Source organism: Marmota flaviventris, chromosome 14 (genome assembly GCF_047511675.1).
Source record: "Marmota flaviventris isolate mMarFla1 chromosome 14, mMarFla1.hap1, whole genome shotgun sequence".
NCBI classification, from domain to species: Eukaryota; Metazoa; Chordata; class Mammalia; order Rodentia; family Sciuridae; genus Marmota; species Marmota flaviventris.
The window spans coordinates 61,968,937-61,991,271 of record NC_092511.1 but is presented as its reverse complement, the minus strand read 5'-3'; the positions used below and the strand labels follow the sequence as shown (position 1 = coordinate 61,991,271).

General features: G+C 45.1%; 1 protein-coding gene across 2 annotated transcripts in view; it reads right to left on the bottom strand.

The window, feature by feature from the left end:
* Positions 1-22,335, bottom strand: part of Tet3 (tet methylcytosine dioxygenase 3) — a 98,832-nt gene that overhangs the window by 45,701 nt on the left and 30,796 nt on the right. For both annotated transcript variants that reach the window (XM_071601738.1, XM_071601737.1), the window contains exon 3: positions 176-2,423. In XM_071601738.1, coding sequence (XP_071457839.1) covers positions 176-2,423 — 2,248 coding nt within the window. The remainder of the gene's footprint in view (positions 1-175; positions 2,424-22,335) is intronic.

Here is a 22,335-nt window from a genome sequence, read left to right as displayed (position 1 = left end):
TCATAATCAGTTCCCATCAATCTTTTTCATTCACCTCTGAGCTCACTTCTGTGTTCCCAGGACTCAGCTTGCTGGGAAACTCATAAGTGTTTTCCAAATGAAAAGGCAGAGCCTGGAGATTCAAAGCCACCAGGCCATGGCCCTTTGCTCTTCCCTGACACCTGGGTGGACTTACCGACACAATCGCAGGTTGGGAACTCGGCCTGAGCCCTCTTGGCAGGTGTGTCCAGCAGACTCTTGGTGGGTGTGTCCAGGTACTTAAGAGGTGACTCCAAGAAGCCACTGAGGGTGGGTGTGAGTGGGTTCTCAGCCTTGGTTGGTGTGGCCTCCTGGCCTACCTCCTCCGAATGAAAGCAGGTGGTTGAGAGCACAGTCACAGCCCCTGAAGACTCAATCTTGATTTGCTTGGGGGAGCGGGTAGCAAAAGGGCTCTCAGGGGCTGGGAGACATGCTGGTTGGTTCTCAGGGTCCTGAATGGGCACAGAAGGGGGGCCGGGAAGCCCAAAGCTATCCCCAAATTCAGCCTCAAACTGCCGGATGAGCTCTTCCAGCTTGTCATCGGCAGGGGGAAGGGGGCCAGTGGAGCCTGGCTGCAGGGTTGCCATAGGGCTGGGGGACCTCATTTCCTGAGTAGGGGGCAGCAGGCTGTCCCCGGAGGGACTAGGTGCAAATAGCGCAAGAGAAGGTTCTGGGGGCAAGGAGACAGCAGAGCCCTGTGAGGCAGGGAGAGAGACAGGGGGAGGGGTTGGGAGAGGGGCAGGGAGAGAAACAGGGGGAGGGAGGGAGACAGAGACTGGGGCAGGGAGAGACAGAGAGACAGGGGCAGGGAGAGAGACAGAGACAGGGGCAGGTGGATGTGCCTGCACTTCCTCAGAAGCTGGGGACCTCAGCCCTTCCAGGACAATCTGCCGCAGCGGCAGGAAGAGGGGCTGTGCTTCCCGGGGCCTGGACTTCTTGATCTGAATGGGCTTTCGGACACTGGGCTTAATTCCAGGGGTGGTTTTCTCTGCTCCCACAAGAGCTCCAGCTGGTGTGGGGGGCTTCTTCTTCTTCTCCTTGGGTGGTTTGTCAGGAGGCCGTGGGGCAGGTGAGCTTGGTGGGGCCCACCAGCCAGGAGTAGGAGGCTCTGAGGGAGGGGGAAAGGAGGCATCGTGGGCCTGTTCTAGAAAGAGACTTCGCTTATGGTGGAGGTGCTGCTGTAGGGCGGTCTGGGCCTTCTGGTGGGTACTGGGCTCCGAGGATGGTGGGGGAGCCTCCCTCTGGAGGACTGGTGATGGGGTTGGGGCTGGAGAGGAAGAGGGTGCCTCAACCTTGACCTTGGGCTTGGTGGGTAGGGCCTCAGGTCGCTTGAATACTGACTGGATGTAATCACTGGCACTGCCCAACAACTGCTCCAGTTCAGCCATGGGGTCAGGGCTTGGACGGGGCACAGGCCAGGAGTTCCGGGATGTGGCTGGTGGGGTGTTGGTGCCCCAGGCTTCAGGAAACTCAGTTCTAGGAGTTGCTGGAGGAAAGGCAGGGCTATCAGGAGCAAAAGATGCATGCTCCTCGGGGGGAACCACAGGCCATGAGGGGGCCCGGAGGTAGGACTGGGGAGACCTGAAAGGGGCTGGAGGGGACAAGGCCTCAGGGAGGGGGCAAGAAGCCTGGGAGGTGGAGTGAGAAGGCTGGGGGAGGGCAGAGGAGAGTTGTGTGAGGGCCTCGATGGCGATGGCGGTCTGCAGGCTGATGTTTTTTTCCTTGGCGATGCTCAGGGCACTCTGGGACAGGGGCAGGCCCTCCAGGGGAGGAATCTGGGGGACCTCAGAGCTAAGGAGTGGCCTGGTGCTTGGGGCTGGGAGGCTAGCCTCACCAGGAGGCAGAGTCCCTGGGAGCCTGGGCCTTTCCTGCCCTCCTTCCATGACCACAGACTTGATCTTCCCCTCCAGCCACTCGAGGTAGTCAGGGCACTCTGGGCCATCGCAGTTGCAGTTGGGTGGTTTCATGCCATGCCGTGCAAGGGCCAGGGCTGTCTGTAGCGTGTCAAGGTCTTCACTGCCAGCAGAGCAGCCCTCAGACCCTGGCCGGGAGCCCCTGCTATTATTCCCAGCCTCGCGACTCATCTCACGGTTGAAGGTTTCATAGAGCCGGGTGCTAAGGGCCCCGTAAGAGGACACAGCTTCGGCCACAGCCGAAAAGGCCACCAGATCGTGGGCATCTTCCAGGCGAGCAGTGTGAGCTGGGCCTGGGGCAGCGTCCCAGTCGGGCTTCTGGTCTACCCGCCAAGGACCCGCAGTCCCCAGCAGACTGGGTCCGGCGGGCTCTCTAGCACCATTGACCGGCGCCCCTGAGGTGCTTAGCTGCCTTGAGTCCCCATGGTACACTGGCCCTGAGTCCATCTGACCTGGAACAGGTCCATCAACTGGGCTGAGCTCTGGGCCTGTCTGGAGAGAGAGGGGAAAGCAAAAAAGGAAAAAAGATGAACCACATTATTTGAAAGGCATCACCCTCTTCACACAACTCCGATGTACTTCCCAATCCTGTTTTTCTTACAAACCCTCTCCTGGTACTTCCTGAGCCTCAGTTCATCCTCCCATGTCTCTATTCCTTAGTTAGCCTCACCAGCTGCAACAGAAAGATTTTTTTCCCCCTAGTGCTGAGGATTAAACTCGGGGTGACTTATCACTGGGATACATCCCCAGCTTTTTCATTTCTGAGACAGAGTCTTGATGTTGCATGGGGCTGGCTCAAACTCACAATCCTCCTGCCTCAGCCTCCTAAGTAGCTGAGTTTACAGGCATACACCACCACACTCTGCAACAAGGAGGTCCTAACACAGAGTCCTCAGTGTTGCTCAGGCTCTGTGACAGTCTCAGACTAATCATACTGACAAGCTCCCCGAAACCAAGGGCACCAAGAAAAAGTCTAACTCACAATCACCAAAGTCACACCAGGACCATATTTTTTTTTTCCCCAAGACGTAAAGAAAGCTAGCCAAGCCCAGCACATAACTATGTGCTCTAAGTGGGAAGCATGTACATGTAAGGGTCAGTGGGGAAAAGCCCTTTCATAAACTCAGCCTGGACCAGCAGTCAGCCCTGCTACTTATCAGGAAGGAATCCACAGTTCCTTTCTCTCTCCTTTACTGTCCTCACTTAAGCCCAGGCTGAGCTGTCAAACAGCAAGGGACAGACCACATTCCCTACATAGCCCCAGGCTGGAGGGAAACACTGGATCCCACACGGTGTGTGTTTAGCCCGTGCCAAGTCAATCATGCTGATGACAAGAAAATTGCTGCTTAGGAAAAAAAAAGACTCAGGCCACTTCCCAAGTCCAGGAACCACCATTATACACCTGATATCTACAGAAGCACAAAAGGGAAAGCACGAGAGGAAGGGGACCAGGAACACCCAGCAAGGCCAATACTAATAAGACATGAAATTGAGTCCGCGAAACTCATCCTTCAGGAAAGAAAAGTTCTTCTTTACTATCAAATGCCAAGAAAGAACACCCAAGGAATGACAGATTTTGAAAGTCACAGTGGATGCTGCAAGTAGTATACAAAGATAGAAGGTCTGAAGGCACCTCCTTGCAGATCACTTAATTACAACAGGAACTCTGTAGTGAAGAAATCTGATGTATACCACTTTAACCAAATGACCAAAGTTATCATCACCAATATTAAGACAAACCAACATCATGGGCCTGCCTCTGCCTATGATACACTGAGGATTAACACCCTTCACACAGAACTCTTGCCAAAATGTAGAACCTGAATCTACTCTTGAGGAAATGTCAGGAAACCAAAATTGCAGGGTGTTCTACAAAGTACCTGAAATGTTCTCTTTAAATATTTCAGTCAAGAAACAATCTCTTCCAATTTGTAAGGACAAAAATGCACGCTCACAGGTTCGATCTCAGACTGAGAAAAACCATCAATAAAGTATATTGTTGGAACAATTCATGAAATTTGAATGTGGACATGGACAAGATAATACTGAGTGCACTTAATCTTCTTGATGTGGATCATTAGGCTATGGTTACATAAGAGAATATCCTTGTTACGACACACACGCTGAAGTAATGGGGTAAAGGGACACAGTAATTCCAACTTATCTACAAATGATTTCAAAAAAGCTATATGTGTATATAAAAAATACCTACATACTATATACAGAGAAAACTATAAGGCACATGAGGCAAAATGTAAACAATTGGGGTATACAGGAGACCCAGGCACTATTCTTACAAATGTTTTTTGTTTGTTTGCAATAACCATTGAGCTACATCCCCAACCTGTTCTATTTTGTTTCAGACAGGATCTTATTAAGTTGCCCAGACTGGCCTCAAATTTGTGATCCTCCTGCCTTAGCCTCCCGGTTGCTGCAATCATAGGCATGTACCAATATGTCCATCCCTGTACAACTTCTCTGTAAGTTTTAAACTTGCATCAAAATAAAAAGCTAAAAAAGAAATCAGGGGCTGGGGTTGTGGCTCAGCGGTAGAGCGCTCACCTAGCAGGTGCAAGGCCCTGGGTTCAATCCTCAACACCACATAAAAATAAATAAATAAAATAAAGTTATTGTGTCCAACTAGAACTAAAATATAAAGATTTTTTTTTTAAAAAAAGAAAGAAAACAAAATACAAAGCACTTTAAACAGATTGCTAAAATGATGCTAGCTCCAAGACTGCCAGAAAGGGCCATCAGAGGCTCCAAAGTGGTGGCAGAAACTAGGACTTCAGATCAGACCTGTGAGAGGTGAAGCCCCAGCCTTCAGTTCCTGCCTCATCCTCATCACTGCTCCTGTTCTGGTCACAAGGGACCCTTAGGCTTCTCCAATGGGCCACTTTCTCTGATGTCAACAAGCTTTGTACATGGAGTTACCAGTCCTCAGGCACTGAGAGGGTCACTCTGGCTTATTTTTCAAGCACCAGCTAGCGTCACCTCCTCTCCCACCCAGTTGGCAGAGTTATCTGTGGTTCCTTCTCCTGGGATCTAATGACACTTTGTACACTGTGGCTTCTTCCCTAGGTTCCCATAGAACCTTTATTATCATTATCATACGCCATGACTATCACATGTTCGAGCAGCTGCCTGCCCTACCAGCCAATGTCCAAATCTTAATGACTCTGTGCCTCCTGTCCACAGCTGGTACAGCAGCATAATCCCAGGAGATTAAGAGGCATCACATCCCCCACTGGCCATGGAATAATCCAGCATCTCTCTAACCCTGGAGGAAGACCACTTTTCAGAGGAAAGGCCCAGGAGTATGGCAGATGACCCCGCACTCCCTTCCTTCTTATAGACCTACATGAACGTGAGCTGACAAAGCCTACAAAGTCTGAAGCAATCAAAATTTACATGCTTGTATATAAAGGACAGAAGGAGCACGCATAACCACAGAGAAACATGAGGTGGGCGCAGCGGAGAACTCTTGTAATCCCTGCAGCTCGGGAGACGGAGGATTCCATGTTCAAAGCCAGCCCCAGCAAGTTAGTGAGACCCTGTCACAAAATAAAATATTAAAAAAGGGCTGGGAATATGGCTCAGTGGTTAAGGACCCCTGGGTTCAATTCCTGGTACCAAAACAAAACAAAACAAAAAAACTCACCAAAAACGTGAGTGTAGCATGGATTTACAAAAACAGTGTCAGGAAGACTAATGCTACACGAGCTGAGGCTTTCCCAAAATGGTCACAACAACGAAAAGGGATTTAAAAAGTTATTTTTGGTGTGTGAATAAGAACAAGGAAGGGCTAGGCTAGTTTCGTGCCTTAGAATTCCCTGCGAAGTAAAATGCTTTTTGTCCCAAAAAAAGAGAAGAAAGGGAAAAGTAGGTAAGGATATGAGGGAAAGGAAACAAAGCCAGCAGGGGTGGGGAGATCTTAAGAAACCCTAAATTCTAGTTTCCCAGTCAGGAAGCCCACTGAAATATTTTTCAACACCTGCCAATGGTCCTGGAGCAGGGGAGGACACCAACAGGCACAAAGGGCAACACCATTCCCAGCCTCCAGTCGCCTCAGTTTGAGAACCATGCCGGGTAAGACCCCTGAATGCATTCCCAGAGGAGCCACAGGAGCCAGGTTCCACAGAGGACCTCAACCTGTCCATACCCAACTAGTCTAACTCCTCTTGTCACGTGGTCAGTGGGCCAGCAGATGGAGAGATCCCATGGCGGTCCAGTCACAAATCCGAAGGCTGTGGGCCAAATCTGCCACCAATCTGCTGGAAGGCCTACACAGTATTCATATTTTTGTTTATTTTCCCAACATTTAAAAATCAAACTGCACACAAAACCTGGGATTTCCTTGATGGTCCACACCTCTACAGCAGCGGTGACTGCAGAATCACAAAATGTAAGTGCTCCAGCTCATACTCAGTTCCACCACTCTGTATTGCCTCGAAACCAAGGTCAGGGGTCAGGGATTACTTACTAATTGCCTGAATTAATTATCATTTCATTCACTTGTGTTACCTGCCAAGCCCCTGAAGGCTTTTGAATATGCAACTCAGTCTGTAGAAGTTCAAATTTCACAAGGTCTGCTGTGGCCCCTTTGAGGCTGGCTATGGAGCATCACAGCTGTAAAGGCTGGCTCACCACTGGAGACAAGAGCACAAGTGGGATGTCAAATGATGGGGGATGAATCTCTAGAAGTCCACCACAGGGCTTTGTTCTCAGAACTGTCCAGTTCAACATGTTTATCAATAACAATAGAGAGGGCACACTTATCAAACAGGCAGATGTTGAAAACAGGAGGCAGGCTGGGATTGCAACTCAGTGGTAGAGTGCTTGCCTAGCATGTGTGAGGCATGTGTGAGGTTCGATCGTCAGTACTACATAAAGATAAATAAATAAAATAAAGGTATTGTGTCCACAAAAAAAAAAAAAAAAAGAAAGAAAAGAAAATAGGAGGGATAAACCTATGCTGAATGACAGTGCCAGGAGTCAAAACTTCAACAGGCCAGAGAGAAAAAATCTAACAGGGTAAGCAGGGTCCCGTACTCACGCCCCAAACCACATCTACACAGATTAAAAATGGGAGAAGCAATGGCAGCAGAGCACATCCGACTGTCTCAGGAATCGAGAGGGAGAAAAGACTGAAGGCTAACTGGAGGTATACTCAGTATGACATGATATGGTAGCATCAAAGGGTCTCATGACCCACAGTTTTTTTCAAACTTTGTGATTACAAATCCTTTATGAATTTATAAACAATGTTTTACAAAACACTACTTCCCTTTACTAGATAAATATGTCTTTCTTCCTTCCTTCCTTTCTTAATGTTGACTGATATCTTTTAAGTCTATCTCACAGTCTACTAAAGGGTCCCATACACAGCTACCTAAAAAGGACCTGTAGCACAGGTGGAGATGGCGCCACTCTGCCCAGACAGTCCCTACCTGAACACAGAACTTCCCTTTAGGGACACATCCTCCGAGAGCACAGAGAAGAGTGAGCAGGACAGCTCAAAACCATAAGAGCGTAGGTACCCCATAAATACATACAAGTATAACTATGTTGTCAATAAAAACAAGCAATCCATAAAATAAATACGTCCCGTTTGGTCCTGAAAAACTTAAGGTCTTTAAACATGTCATTTGGGAAAAGAATTAAGAGTTTTGAGTAGCCCTAAGGGTAAAGCTATAAACAGAACCTAGGCTCCTTTTAAGGAGAGAATTTTCCTAATACTGCAATGAACCCAATCCCCCAAACAGCCAGAGGGTAATGAGTTCTTATCAATGGAGACTCTAGACAAGGAAACCCAAGACTTGTCTGACAATTACTAGCAGGGAGGGCAATGTTGGAGGACAGACTCCAATTTAAGCCCTTTCAAAGTCCCAGCTCAGACATTCCTCAACTCTAAACTCTCCATATTTTCCCTCTTAATTCTTACCGTCCTCTGGGTTCCAGCAAACACCGTGTGAGGAAGCTCCTAAATGTCTGCTTCCTGCCTAGACTTCTCAAGTGCCCTCCAGCCAGCTCTAAACCCTGGAATGTGTTCCACACTGAGAGTCAGCTTGTCTAAAATGGAACTAAACTCTCCTTCTCCATCTCCAGTAACTCCTTTCCCAACTTTACCATTTTTGCACTTCACGTTCCCAGGCCAAACATTACCCATGTCCCTCCATCGTGCCTGGGTATCAGATCTAGACAACTTTGAATGTGTACTGTCTCTCTGTTCTATCAGTCTAACTTTGCACTCCTGCTCTCCAGTCTAGGTCTTTATGTGCACATGCACTTTTTACTGATCCTAAGCAACAGTGGCTTCTTTAAGCAACTCTATGCACCCTTAGTCCCCCATCCCACCATACACACACACACAGAGAGAGAGAGAGAGAGAGAGAGAGAGAGAGAGAGAGAGAGAGACATGCATACTCTTTTCTCCACCCTGAAATCTATTGCTGAACATACTTCTGTGGGACTCCCAAACTTCAAAAAATCTCATATTTTACTCTTCTTCAAGCTTCAGATTTTAAGGATGACGTGTTGCATATCAAGGGCTGTGTGTGTGTGTGTGTGTGTGTGTGTGTGTGGTTGACTATATTTCCCAAAGATGGCCACAATAATCCCTTCATCCCATAAGTTCTTGTTTTGTGACTTTGGTATTTCTCTCAGGGATGGGTGGGGTCTGTTCCCTTCCCTTCAATCTGGGTGGGCTGTGAATATGATAGAAGTGACACTTTCAAAGTGACACCTTAATGACCTTCAAAGATAGATCAAAAAGTTGACCCAGCCTGGGTTTCTTGGGACACTCACTCCCAGCCACCATGATATGAGGAAGTTCGGGCCCGTGGGAGCCCACAAGTAGGAGTCAGCATTCCCAGCTAAGGTCCTGGCCAAGCTATGGTTAGTCACCAAACGAGGGTGAAGGAACTCTTTGAGGATTGACTAACCTGGGATTCTCAAGCCTTTCCAGTTAGATCCTAAACATCAAAGGACAGAGACAAGCTACCCCTTGCCAAATCATTTCTGATTTCCCAATCCAGAATCCAAGAGCACAAAAAAAATGACTGCTGTTCTATGCCACGAAGTTTTGGGCGGTTTGTTACTCAACAATAGACCAGACTATAGATTTCAAGAACCTCAAGAAGATACAGAAGAAAGGTGAGGTCTATAGAAATAATGCCAAGAAGCCTGTCAGTGCTGTGAAAATAGGGCATACCTAGGCCTGTGGGGGGAAGATCAGTTCTCCCTACGCAGGAATGCATGTGAGTACGTGGGAGTCAGAAAGGGTTCATCTCAAAATAACCTTTGGGATGAGGCTGGAAATATGGGCAGTATTTTGAAAGAGGGGCAGGAGGAGGAATTCTAGACAGAAACAATGAAGGAATAACATATGCAAAGGCTTGAGGTTGGGTGAGCTGCTGTGGGTGTGTTTGACCCAGCCTGAACCCAGGGCCTTATGCATGCTAGGCAAGCACTCTACCACTGAGGGAGAGCCCACAAGTAGGAGTCGGCATTCCCAGCTAAGGTCTTGGCCCCACTTGTTTTTAAATTTTGAGACAGGGTCTCATTAATTTGCTGAAGCTGGCCCAGAACTTTCAATCCTTCTGCCTTAGCCTCCTCTGTCGCTAGAATTACAGGCCACTTCATCCAGCAGTTGTTTGTGTATCTATCCTAAAGTAGGAGGCAGAAGGTGCATGGGCTACAGCATGAACACAGCAGATTTATAATTCGGGACATTCAGGTGTCCCCACAGAGCATGCACTACAGGATTCAAGGCTGGTGATCGAAACACCAGTTACACTAATGCTACTGCTCAAATCCACAATAGTGAGGGCTAGAACCAAAGCACTGGCTGAGATAGGGATGAAATGTGGTCATGGAGGTATATGATCAATTGCAGGGAGAGAGACAAGAACTGAATCAATTCCCTCCTAGGAGGTCTTCCTTGACCCGCCACAGGGTCTGCACCAGACTACAGGTACAGTCACCAAGAACAACTTGTTCTACTGGGGATCTTTTCATAAAAATGTATGATCAAATGGAACTACCATTTGGCCCAGTTATCCCACTCCTCAGTTTATACCCAAAGAACTTAAAATCAGCATACTGTAGTGACACAGCCATATCGATGTCCACAGCAGCTCAATTCTCAATACCTAAACTATGGAACCCACCTAGGTACCCTTCAACAAATGAACACATAAAGAAATTGTGGTATATGATATGTCAAGAAATTTGTAATGTTTTGAACAACCCACAATAAAAAATTTAAAAAAAAAAAAGAAATTGTGGTATATACACACAATGGAATATCACTCAGCCATAAAAAAGAATGAAATTATGGCATTTACAGGTAAATGGATGAAACTGGAGAATGTCATGCTAAGTGAAATAAGCCAATCCCAAAGACCAAATGTTTTCTGATATGCGGATGCTAATTCACAATGGGGCAGGGGTGAGGAACAGAGGTATTTGGACTAGACAGAGGGGAGTGAAGGGAGGGGAAGGGGTATGGGGGTAGGAATGATAATAGAATGAATCAGACATTATTATCCTATGTGCATATATGATTACAAAACCCTACATCATGTACAACCAGAAGAATGAGAAATCATACTCTATTTATGTATGATGTGTCAAAATGCATTCTACTGTCACATATAACTAATTAGAACAAGGGTAAAAAAAAGCATATGACCAACTACACCTTACTTCCATCACACCTTTGGAATCTAGCAGAAAACCTCTAGGATGTGTTCTAAAAGATCTGCCCCCTCTGTTTCCTGAAGGACCTGGCTGGTACACAGCTCATCACCCCTGCGCTTTCAAAGGAAGATCGGTGAAAACTCCAAGCAGAGTCAGTGGTCTCTCCTCTATGACAGCACTGTCACATGCATAGATGGCAGAAATCAGCAAAGGCTGCTGAATGCCACTGGGAATGCCTTGGTCCCAAAGGACCCAGGAATCCAGCCACAGACCCTAGAACAGCTTGGCACTCCCATCCGCCCTCCAGAGAGGCCCACCAATGGCACCAGTGCTGCCCCCTTCCAGGTACAGAACCCTGCCCAGCCCTACTGGGACCTTCCCACCCACCCCCTATTAGGTTCCTTGCCTCCCACTATCATGTAGATGGCTCCAGTCCACCCTAGGCAAGGCCTTCCCCAGCTTGGGGGCTAGCTCCCTCCTCCAGGGGCAGCAAGGATTTATTACCAGACGATTCAGGGGTAGTAAACATTACTCAGGCAGAGCCAAGCATGGTGGTGCATACCTGTAACCTGAGCGACTCAGGAGACTGAGGCTGGAGGATTATGAGCAACCCAGTGAGACCGGGTGTCAAAAACAAAAAGACAAAGTCAAAGTGTCCCTGGGTTCAATCCCCAGTACTGGGGGGAGGGGGACTACAACAAAAAAAAATTACTCAGGCAGAGAAAACATCCTTTTCAGATCCAAGAAGAGACCTAACCTACCATTCTCCTTCCTGACACTGCTGTGCATGCACTGCATTGCCACCTGCAGTCTCGGATCTCACCCACCAAAGACTTGCCTCTCCCCCAGGGGTCCAGGAACCTGTGCTGGGATGTGGCTCTGCAGCCTGCCTGGCTAAGACTGCAGAGGCCCTGCCCATCTCCTCTTCTACAGCAAACTCCCTTCTTGGACTCCCATATCCCCAGGTATCTGCAGGTATTCAACAGCCGCAGCCTGCCCTCTCCACCCACGGGGTTCTGGAACCCCCAGGTGCCAGGTGAGGCAGGAAAAGAGTAGAACTCCACTCAAACACCACTTTCGGTCACCAATACAGACAGAGGTACAGACACGACATAGGTTTCCCAAGTCTTTCCTGTCTCTCTGAGTATCAACACACTGCAAAACCACATCAGCAATTCTCTACTAAAAGGAAATGGAAGAGTAAAAGAAGATGAAGGACATTATCTGGAAGGAGCAAAGTCCTCACTGGCCATATCTTCTTAGGGCCTCTAAGAAAGGGGAAGCTGCAAGATGTGCACAGAGGGCCGACTTGACCATCAGCGGTGACATGCCACGTTAGAAAAACGTGTCTAAGATGTTTTCAGCCAGAATGAACATGTCTGTAATCAGCCTCCACAAGATTCTTCCACGGTGGAATCTCCAAGAGTGGACTCTCATGGGACTCCAAGGCAGTGGTGGCTGCTTCCCTGCCAGAGGGCCAGTAAGTCCCACCCAGTGCTTTCCTGACCACACACACCACGACTCTGCGCCTCTGTTCTGTCAGCGGCTGTTTGAGGGCTTGACCCTTCCCAGCCCCACCCTTTCCCTCAGTCCCTGAGCTCAGCATCCACCTCCCAAACAGATGGCCCCATTCCCTTGAACAGTACATGGGTTGTATTTATGGCACGTTGTCTAGAGTTGATCAATTATTCATCTCTTAAGAGGATCCTGCCCTCTTGGGATTTACTGATGAAACCAATCTGAGTGGAGAGACTTTTAGGGGACTCCTGCAGAAGATGTGCTTATCTGCCTGTTTTTGCAGGAGAGTGTATACATGTACGTGGGCTAGCCCAGTTGAACGTGTGCACCATCCACATCAAAACTGGCCCTCTGCAGACAGCAAACCAAAGAGGGTTATCTACAACTTCTTGAAGCCATCACATGTCGGCAGAGGGTGTTCCTGTGAGAGGTGGTGGGGGAGACGTGTTTCTCATGGTTACTATTTACGTATCAGTAAAACATTTTAAAATCTAATGTTTTCTACTACAAAATGGATGAATACAGATCTTTCAGTGGCTGGGGTATAATGCACAGGAAAATGCTGAAATGGGCTTAACTCCCTGAGGTCATCATATCTGGCAAAAGCAGAGCTATGACTGTTCCTGCCCTCTGACCTAATAATAATTAATGCGGCTTTGAGGAAGAAAGGAAAAGAAGCAGCACCAGGAAAAGTCTCTATAATGCTGATGGAACACCCTTCTGATAGGCTGAGCATCTTGCTAATCATTCTACACTTATTTCATTTAATCATCACAAACTCCCACAAGGTTAAGTAACACTCTCAAGATCACAAAGCAATCCAAAAGAGGCTGTCCATTTTAAACTTATATGAAATTAATGTTACCTATGCCAAAGATATCCCCTGAAGCATTAACAGTGTGTAACTACAAATAACCCAAGAGTCCAAACATGAGGGAAGTGGTGTCTAAAAGGTATATTTCTTTTTTATGAAAATAAAATGGGGGAATAAACATATGAAAAATACTTAGCTTTATCAGTATCAAAGAAATACAAAGTAAGACCGTAGTGAGATTCCATTTTATACCTATCATATAGGACTCAAGAGGAACATTGAGTTGACTCTTGTCCCCCGGCCACTTACAAACTGTGACCTTAAGAAAATTAATCTGTCTCCCTTTCCTCATCTGTAAATTAGGACTTCACAACAGTACCTACCTCAAAGCTGTTACAATGATTAAACTAATAACTATACAAAGAACACTCATAACAGCACCAGATACATCGTAAGCACCATGAGAAAGGATTTTAGATCAAAACCAAGTGACTACAGTTTAGCATTTACTTTTCCTTATACACCACTGGCAATAAGGAAAATAGGACAAACATTCTGGAAAGGTTTATGGCACTACATTTAATGTCGACCTTGCATATTCCACATCAGGAATTAAGTATACAAATGTTCACAGCAGTATTACTCAAACACTGAAGTGTGAAAATATTCTAATTGCCCATCGACCACAGAATGGACAATAGAATATTACAGAGCAGTGAGAATAAATGAACTACAGGATCATGAATGAATCTCAGAAACTGCACTGGGGCTGGGGGAGAAGCAAGCTTTGAAAGACTACATATGCTCTGTTGATCCTAAAAACCTCTAACAGACAAATAAACAAAATTAAAATGTGTAAAAACATAAACATATAAAACGAAAACTTTAAAAGGCTAATGAAAGAAAAACACAAAATTCACTCCTCCTGGAGTGAAGAAGGGGGATGGGCTGGGAGAACACACCAGAGTGGGGTCAGTGATGCTGTCCATGTTCTAGTTAGAGAATTCACATGTGTCTTTTATCATTAGCTTTATCTATTGAACATATAAAACACTAGTTTAATAAGCTTACACACATATAATAAAAATTACGACATTTCATCAGTAGATTCACAATTGTTTAAAATAGGAACATGACGTATAAGGAAATGTGTTAAATGAAGAAAGGCCAAGAATGTACTTCTTACATGGATACTTCGAAGGTTTTTCTGTTGGAGAAGTGAATACTATTTTAGGTAGAAAAACAAAAACCAAGATTCAAAATATTGCTTAATTTAACAATTTCATTCCATTAACACACATGAAACATCAAGAAGAAATACATGGCACCATGAAGACTGCTTACCTCTGGGTGGTACTGAGTGGGTATATTTTCTTATTTATAGTCTCCAAATTTTATTATACTTCAATTTTACTTAGGGGGAAAGGTTTTAGAACACAAACTGAAAGTTTGTGCGAACCTTGCGTGCCTGTTAATCTCTGGGACAGGAATTTGTGGGTGAGGTATTTTCTGTGCTATTTCTATTGCTAGAGAGCTGTTCACAGCACACAGAGATCACACACGCAAAGTAAGGAAAATGCCTAAAAAGACGAAGAATACTCTGGAAGGAGTGTGGCCGAGGAGGGGTGCTTAGCTTGGAACTTCCCACCCATTAAGGATTTCTGCAACTTGCTGTGGAACGAGAATTCCAAACAAAAGCCTTGCCACTGTGACCAGCGATGGACCGTCCCCTCCCAGCTCACCGCCCCAAAGCACCCCGTGGCAGGGTTGGCAAGCGAGGGCGAACAGAGCTGCAGCCACTCTGCAGAGTCCCCCGCCAGCCTCTTGATCTGCAGCCAGGAAGCAGGATCCAGCCCTCCTGACGGAAGCCCCTGTCTCAAGCAGCCGGTGGCGGACCGGCCAGAGGCCAGCAGGGAGGAAATCGAGCCCGACCACATCTGAGGCCTGGCATAAAGCAGCAGTGGCTGCCTCCGCAGCCGCCAGCACACAAGAACCAGGTCATGACGTGCAGGCGGCTCCTCAGCCAGACGCAGCTAGAGCCGGGCTCCCAGCACGCGCGTGCGGGCGCACACTCAGCCCAGCAGCGCTGGGCCACCGAGGGCCACGCTGCGCACGTCTGCAGCCAGAAAAGCCCCTGGCAGCTCCCGGGAGGCGGGGCAACCCACAGCGTGCCCACCCGGTTATTCACACCGAGTTCCAGCACCACCTCCCAAGCAAACAAGAAAGCAAACTGCTGGCACCACGGCTCCCTGACAGAGAGCCAGCCCTTGGCTAACAGCCCCATATACTTTCCCTAAAGGGCCCCCACAGCCTTCAAAACCCAGCTCAGGTGTGTTGTTAGGGAGTAGCGCTGAGACGGCTGCTATCAGTTTTGAGTGCCCGGTGCCACCTACACTAAGCAAGCACTTTTACATTTAAATGTAACCTTCCAGTTCCCACAACTCCACATCCATTTCAGCAGGTGAGCAGATGAGGCACAGAGAGGGTAACTGACCTACTCCTCAAAATTGACAGCAGGGCAAAAGTTGAATCCAATATCAATGCAACTGATGTGGATGCCCCTGGCCTCCCAGCTACCACGATTCTAATCATTCAGAATCTGGAAAATGAGCTCCTAAATTTGAGGGAAGTGCTCAGTAATTACTAATGGATTTCAGCTTCTTCCTCAAACCCCTGCCAAACAAATCTATCCCTTCCTCATTCCTTTTCCAAGGACTCAAGAAGACTAAAAGTCCTCCCCCACCTTTTTCATTAAAATAAATCAATCTTTAACCACCCCAAAATTTGAAGGAAAATTAAGTGGAGAGGTATCCACTTCTAAGCCCTAAGGCCAACTTTACACACTGGGCTGGGAAGTGGCAAAGGGGCATTATGTGTCAGATATGCCTGTTAAGAGACCCTGCTGCTGTTCACAAGGCAGGAAATAGCTGGGCTCAGTGGCGCATGCCTGTAATCTCAGTGGCTCTGGAGGCTGAGGCAGGAGGATCACAAGTTCAAAGCCAGCTTCAGCAAAAGCGAGGCAATAGGCAACTCAGTGAGAACCTGTCTTTAAATAAAATAAAAAATAGGGCTAGGGATGTTGCTCAGTGGCCAAGTTCCCCTGAGTTCAATCCCCAGTACCCCCCGACCCAAAAAAATGAAGGAGTGCAAATAAATTCTCTTTACCCTAAACCATAACTCCAAACAAACAAAACTCACAAGACGCATTCCACAGCCTCATTTTCCATAGTCACTGCTGGTCTGTTACCTCCAGTAACTGAACAATGCCAGTAATCAGGGTCTTCTACATGCTCACCTGTAAGTCCTGCCTGCAGTGTGGGAGAGGGAACAGCACCTTAGCCCAGCCGCATCCCTGCTCCTTAAGGTTCAGGAGGGGTGAGGAAGGTCCTAGGAGTCCCACTCCTTTGGCCTCTATGGCAGACCACCCAACCTCCTGCCTACCTTCACACCTCCCTCCCTCCTTCTGTTTTTATGATCCTACTGAATCCTGGTCCTCCTCCATTCTCCTTTCCCTCCTTCATCCTCTCAAGGAGCTGCTCTCCTCCTCCTCTCCCCCGACTCTTGGAAACCTCACTTCCTTTCAAGACTCCATCACCCCAGCTTACACCAATAACCCAAAAGCTTCTTTCTCCCTCCAGCTGCCAGACATGATTCCACGTGGATGCAATTTAAAGCTCATACATTTAAAACATAACTCAGGGGCTGGGATGTAACCCTTTGGGGTAAAGTGCTTGCCTAGTGTGTGCAAGGCCCTGGGTTCAATTTCCAATACCTCTAAATAAAGAAACTAAATAAGTAAAACCTAACTTAGCACCTGTCCTCCTTTACCCAGCAACTCCTCCTCTAAACAATCCCTCCCACTGCCTTTTTTTTTTCTTTTCTTTTTTTTGACAGTACAAGGGAATGAACCTAGGGCCTCATTAGGCAAGAACCAGTATCACTGATCTTTCATTTAGAGACAGTCTCACCAAGTTGCCCAGGCTGATCTTGAACTCGTGATCTTCCTGCCTCTGCTTCCCGAGTACCTGGATTATAGATATACACCTCCATGCCGCTTGGACAATACTTTTCTTTAGGAAAAAAAAAATCATGTTAAGGGCTAGGAGGAGTTATAGCTCAGAGGAGTTGCTAGTTGTGTACAGCACTTGCCTAGCACGTGTGAGGTACTGGGTTCAATCCTTAACACCACATAAAAATAAATAAATAAGACAAAGTATTGTGTCCATCTATAACTAAAAAAATTAAAAAATAAAAAAAAGAGCTATTCTCCTGGGTACCCTATTCAAACCCTCCATCACCTTCAGTGTCCTCATCTTTACATTTCCATATGCAAACAAAACTGAAACCTGCCACATGCTCCTCTTGAGAGCACTTCAAATCTGCCTTCTTTCAGTTGACTATTCTCTGAATCCCTCACAGGACAATCACAGTAGAAGGTTCCTTGACTGGTCGGCCCACCTCTGCTTTCATCCCAGCAGACCACTGTTAGATTCACATTCAATCTACTGAGCCTAGAACCTCTATATCACATCCCCCACCCCACCACAGTCCCCTCTAATTCATTACTTTAATCTTCTCTTTTGGTTCAAACAGTAAAAAAACTATCTTCCCTTTTGGTTAAAAAAAAAATCAGTAGATAAGTGAATGAATGAATGAATCACAGGTAATAAAGGTCTTTCCATCAAGTAGTGATTCTCCTAAGACCTTAAAACTTACATTTGTAAAAAGTCTTTTCTACACTTAATGAAAACTGAAAACTCATTATGAGAGGAATGTTCTGGTAGACTATGATACAACTCAATGGAATATTATGCACTTGTCAAAACCCTTTACTATAAACACTAAGGGAAAAAGATGGATGAAACAGGAAGCAAAATAAATAAATAAAAGCAAAATACCATACTGTATAAAAGTTTTGATTGGAACAATGTAAATCTATATATGCAAATGATAAAAAGATAGTTTTTTTGTTTTGTTTTGTTTTTTCGTACCAGGGATCGAACCCAGGGCCACTTAACTCCTGAGCCACATCCCCAGTCCTTTTCTTTATTTTTTTATTTTGAGACAGAATCTTCTTAAGTTGCTTAGGGCCTTGCTAAGTTGCTGAGGCTGGCTTTGTACTTGGATCCTCCTGCCTCAGCCTTCCAAGCCACTGGGGTTATAGACATGTCCACTATGTGCCGGGTGATAGTTTTTTTTGTTTGTTTGTTTGTTTGTTTTTAATGAAAATCCTCACAAAACTATGAAATTCTATCTACTATTGCTATCAGCACATTGTAACAATCTAATTAAGTATCCATTCGCTTATTCCTCTAACAAATATGTATTCAGCATTACTTTTAGACACTGAGGACATAGTGGTGAAGAAGCAGAGTCCCGACTCATGAACAGGGACTTGTTAGATGTCTGAATCTGTCTTAGATCCTGATCAAAATTAAGCTCCTTCAGGAATTTATACTGTACCAGTGTCACTAAAATGTGTGTAGCAGTATAAGCCTATATCACATACTGAGACTTTGAATATATAATGAAAGCAATGAAAACTGATATTAACTATGAGTTTATCTCCAAGTGAAGCTACCTTTTGTGTAGTTACTGATAGGATATCAAAGACACATCATAAATTCATTAAAGAGCCAGGGAAAACCCTGGTGGATGACCCAAGAGAATAAAAAGAGGTCAGAAAAACAGAATGATAAGGAAGAAAAGGAATAGTTTCAGTAGAAATTGCTCAGTGAGATAGAAGAACAGGGGGCTCTTTTCACTAGAAAGTGAAAAATAACCAGATAAAAACAATGATATTCCCACTGGCAAGAAATGACCATGGTTTGTGTGTGTATGTGTATAAACACACATATAGTTTTATTTATATATATATATATATATATATATATATATATATATATATATATATATATATATATTATGCCACATGTACTTCATTTACAAAATTCAAAATTCAGTATATTCAGTGGGGTTTTTAAAAATATGTATTTATTTTTAGTTGCAGTTGGATACCACACCTTTATTTTATTTATTTTTATGTGGTGCTAAGGATCAAACCCAGGTCCTCCAACGTGCTAGGCAAGCACTCTACCACTAAGCCACAACCTCAGCCTCATCAGTGGGTTTTTATGTGTTAAAATTTTCCCTAACTAGGGGCTGGGGTTGTAGCTCAGTGGTAGAGTGCTCACCTTCATGTGGAGGGCATGGGGTTCGATCTTCAGTACCACATAAAAAATAAAGGCATTGTGTCCATCTACAACTAAAAAAATTTTTTTTAATTTCCCTAACTATATCATGAGCATTTCTCCATACTGTTAACTATTTAAGAACTTCACTTCTAATTTTGAAATATGCCTTCTTTCAATTGGCTCAATCTCTGAATCTCTCACAGGACAATTGCAGTAGAAGACACACATACTGTTCTCCCTGATATGTGCATGACATACACAGAGCTTGCAGCAAATCTCTAGGTTCACTACAATCCTATAGCATATAGTGACTGTCGGGGTCATTTCTTGCTTCCTCCTACATCCATTTGGACTTATCATTCCCAAGGACAGGCATGAAAACTGGCAATAAGACAGGGCTGAATGGACAGACTGCTCAGCCCAAACACAACAGGCAACAACCATGGTAACAACAAGGGGTTTTACTCAGATTAGCACAGGGTTTTATTTTATTTGAGTGACTATTTAAAAACATGTCCCTAGCAAGCCTTGGGGACAACGCCCCTTCCAAGACTAGAGAGGGAGTAATTGGTGCGGCAGTATCTATTGGTCTAGTGCCATAGGTGACACTGATGAGGTCCCCTAAGGCCCCTTAAGACATGCCCATCAAGCAATAAGGAGACTGAGCACGGGCCACGGGGTCTTGGCCTGTACTATTCCCCACTGAGTACCAGGGCTGCTCTGCAAGCTCCATCAGTCCAGGACAATGTAAGTACCAAAGCTGAGAGTCAACTCAACTTTGGAACCTGCATCACAATTTAATAATGTTGTGGCAACTAAACACATAATTCACTTTTACTGTATTTTACAAAATGATCAGCCTATGATGGATTAGAAATTTTAAAATCAGGAGAGGATAGTTAATGGGTACAGTAGTACAGTTGGAAAGGAGTAATTTCTTAAGTCCTATAGCACAGTAACTATGGTTGACAACAATTAATTGTATATTTCAAAACAGAGTGAATGTTCCAAACATAAAGGAATGAGGTGATGGATATCCAATCATCCTGATCATTACACACTGTGTCCACGTATTGAAATGTCTATTTCCCATAAACGTGTATATTATGGGGGCTGGGTTTGTGGCTCAGTGGTGAAGTGCTTGCTTCACATGTGTCAGGTACTTAGTGCGGTCAATCCTCAGCATCACATAAAAATAAAGATTTTTTAAAAATACATGTATTATGATTCAATTATAAAACCTAGTCCCTTCACCAGAAAATCTGAACAGCATTGATATACATCATTTAAATGCTAACACCAGTCAATTCATATAAATAATTAGTTAAAAAAAAAGTTGAAATGATAAATCTAGCTATCTCACTTGGTTTAAACATCTCACAAACCTTTAGAGAACACCAAGATAATTCACTGGGGGAAAATGTCTTTTTTGATAAATAGTAGTGGACAACTAGATAGACACATGCAACAGAATGAATCTGTACACCTGCCTCACACCACATACAAAAATCCACTCACAACGAATTCAAGACCTAAGTGTAAAAAGTATAAAAAAGGTCTAAAACTAAAAGGTCTGTAAAAGGTCTAAAACTGTAAAGCTCTTAAAAACAGACATAAATCTTCCTCATCTTAGACAATGGTTTCTGTGATGTGATACCAACAGAACAAAGATCAACCAGATTTTACCAAAATTAAAAACTCTTCAGCTCCAAATGACACCATCAAGAAAGGTGGGGGCATAGTATGGGGGAAATATTTGCAAATCGTTAACACTCCTAAGAGATTTCTATCTTCATAGAAAACAATAATAAAATGACAAACCAATTTAAAAATGGGCACATTCACACAAAAACTTGTACATGAACATTCATGATAGCATTATTTACAATAGCTGTAAAGGGGAAATAAACCAAATGTCCATCAACTGATCAATGGATAAACGAAACAGTCATACCAAGGATTATTATGCAGCTACTAAAAGAAATAAAGTATTGACACATGCTCCAACATGGATGGCCCTTGAAAACATTGCATTAAGTGAAATAAGTCAGACACAAAAGGTCACATACTGTATGATTCCATTTATATGAAATATGCAGACTAGGCAAATCCACAGAAACAAAGTATACTAGTGGTTGCCAGGGACTGAGGGGGCTGGGGAAAACCAAAGGGAGGTTAATGCTATTTGCTATGGTTTCTTTTGGGGTTGATGAAATTTTTATGAAATAGAATGGTGTTGGTTGTGTAACTCTAAATATACTAAAACCACTGAACTGTGAACTTTGGGTGAATTATGTTAGATGAAGTATATCTCAGTAAAACCATAATTTGAAAAATATAGAAAACCTTACTCTGCAAGAAGCTATAAGAAACACAGAAGCTAAATACCTGCTCAAGGAGGGGAGTGGTGGGGAGGGCCAGGCTGGTGAGCTCACCCTCAAACAGATGGAGACACAAGCAGAGGAAAAACTGAAGCAGGAAAGCACATCTTGTAACTCCCTCACAAGCATTTCTCTCTGCATTTTCCCATTAGGTTATAGGTGAAAGTGAAAACAGGAGGATCCTATCCCAGGGACCTTGGTGGCAGCAGTTCCTTTTGTATTAAAGGCAGACAAGAAGAGCACCTCCGGCACCTCATTGACAGTCTCTGAAACAGATAACCCCTCGGGTGTCAGGGGTAGTGGCAAGAATGTATATTAAGTAGTAAGTATGTCCTTAAAGAGTTAAATGCAAATCATTAGTTGAAAAAAAAATCATGTTAATACCCACAACAGGGAGCCTGATATGCAAAATAATCTAATAGTCAATTACCTGTGAAGCATCCTCCTTGTAATGTAAATGACCACTCCAGAAGTACTGCACTGGAAAACGGAGCAGCAACTAGCTGCTCTGACCCAATCTGAGGACATAGCTCAGTTGGGACATATCTCAGGCCACCACCTCTGGTTAGGGATGAAGAAGGCCCAGCTGAAACCCCCAAGTAGTGGCAGGGTGCTAAACCACACTCAGCCTGAGGGCATTCCTCCTCAGAAATCAGCAGCTGTGCCCCACCCAAGGTGGTGAACAGTTCCCCAGCACTGTTCTCAGGGACAGGCAGTGGCTGGACCAGTTTTAAAGTCCCTCTCTCTCCAGCTATGGCCCTAATCCCAGGCCAACACCAAACCAGCCAGGGACA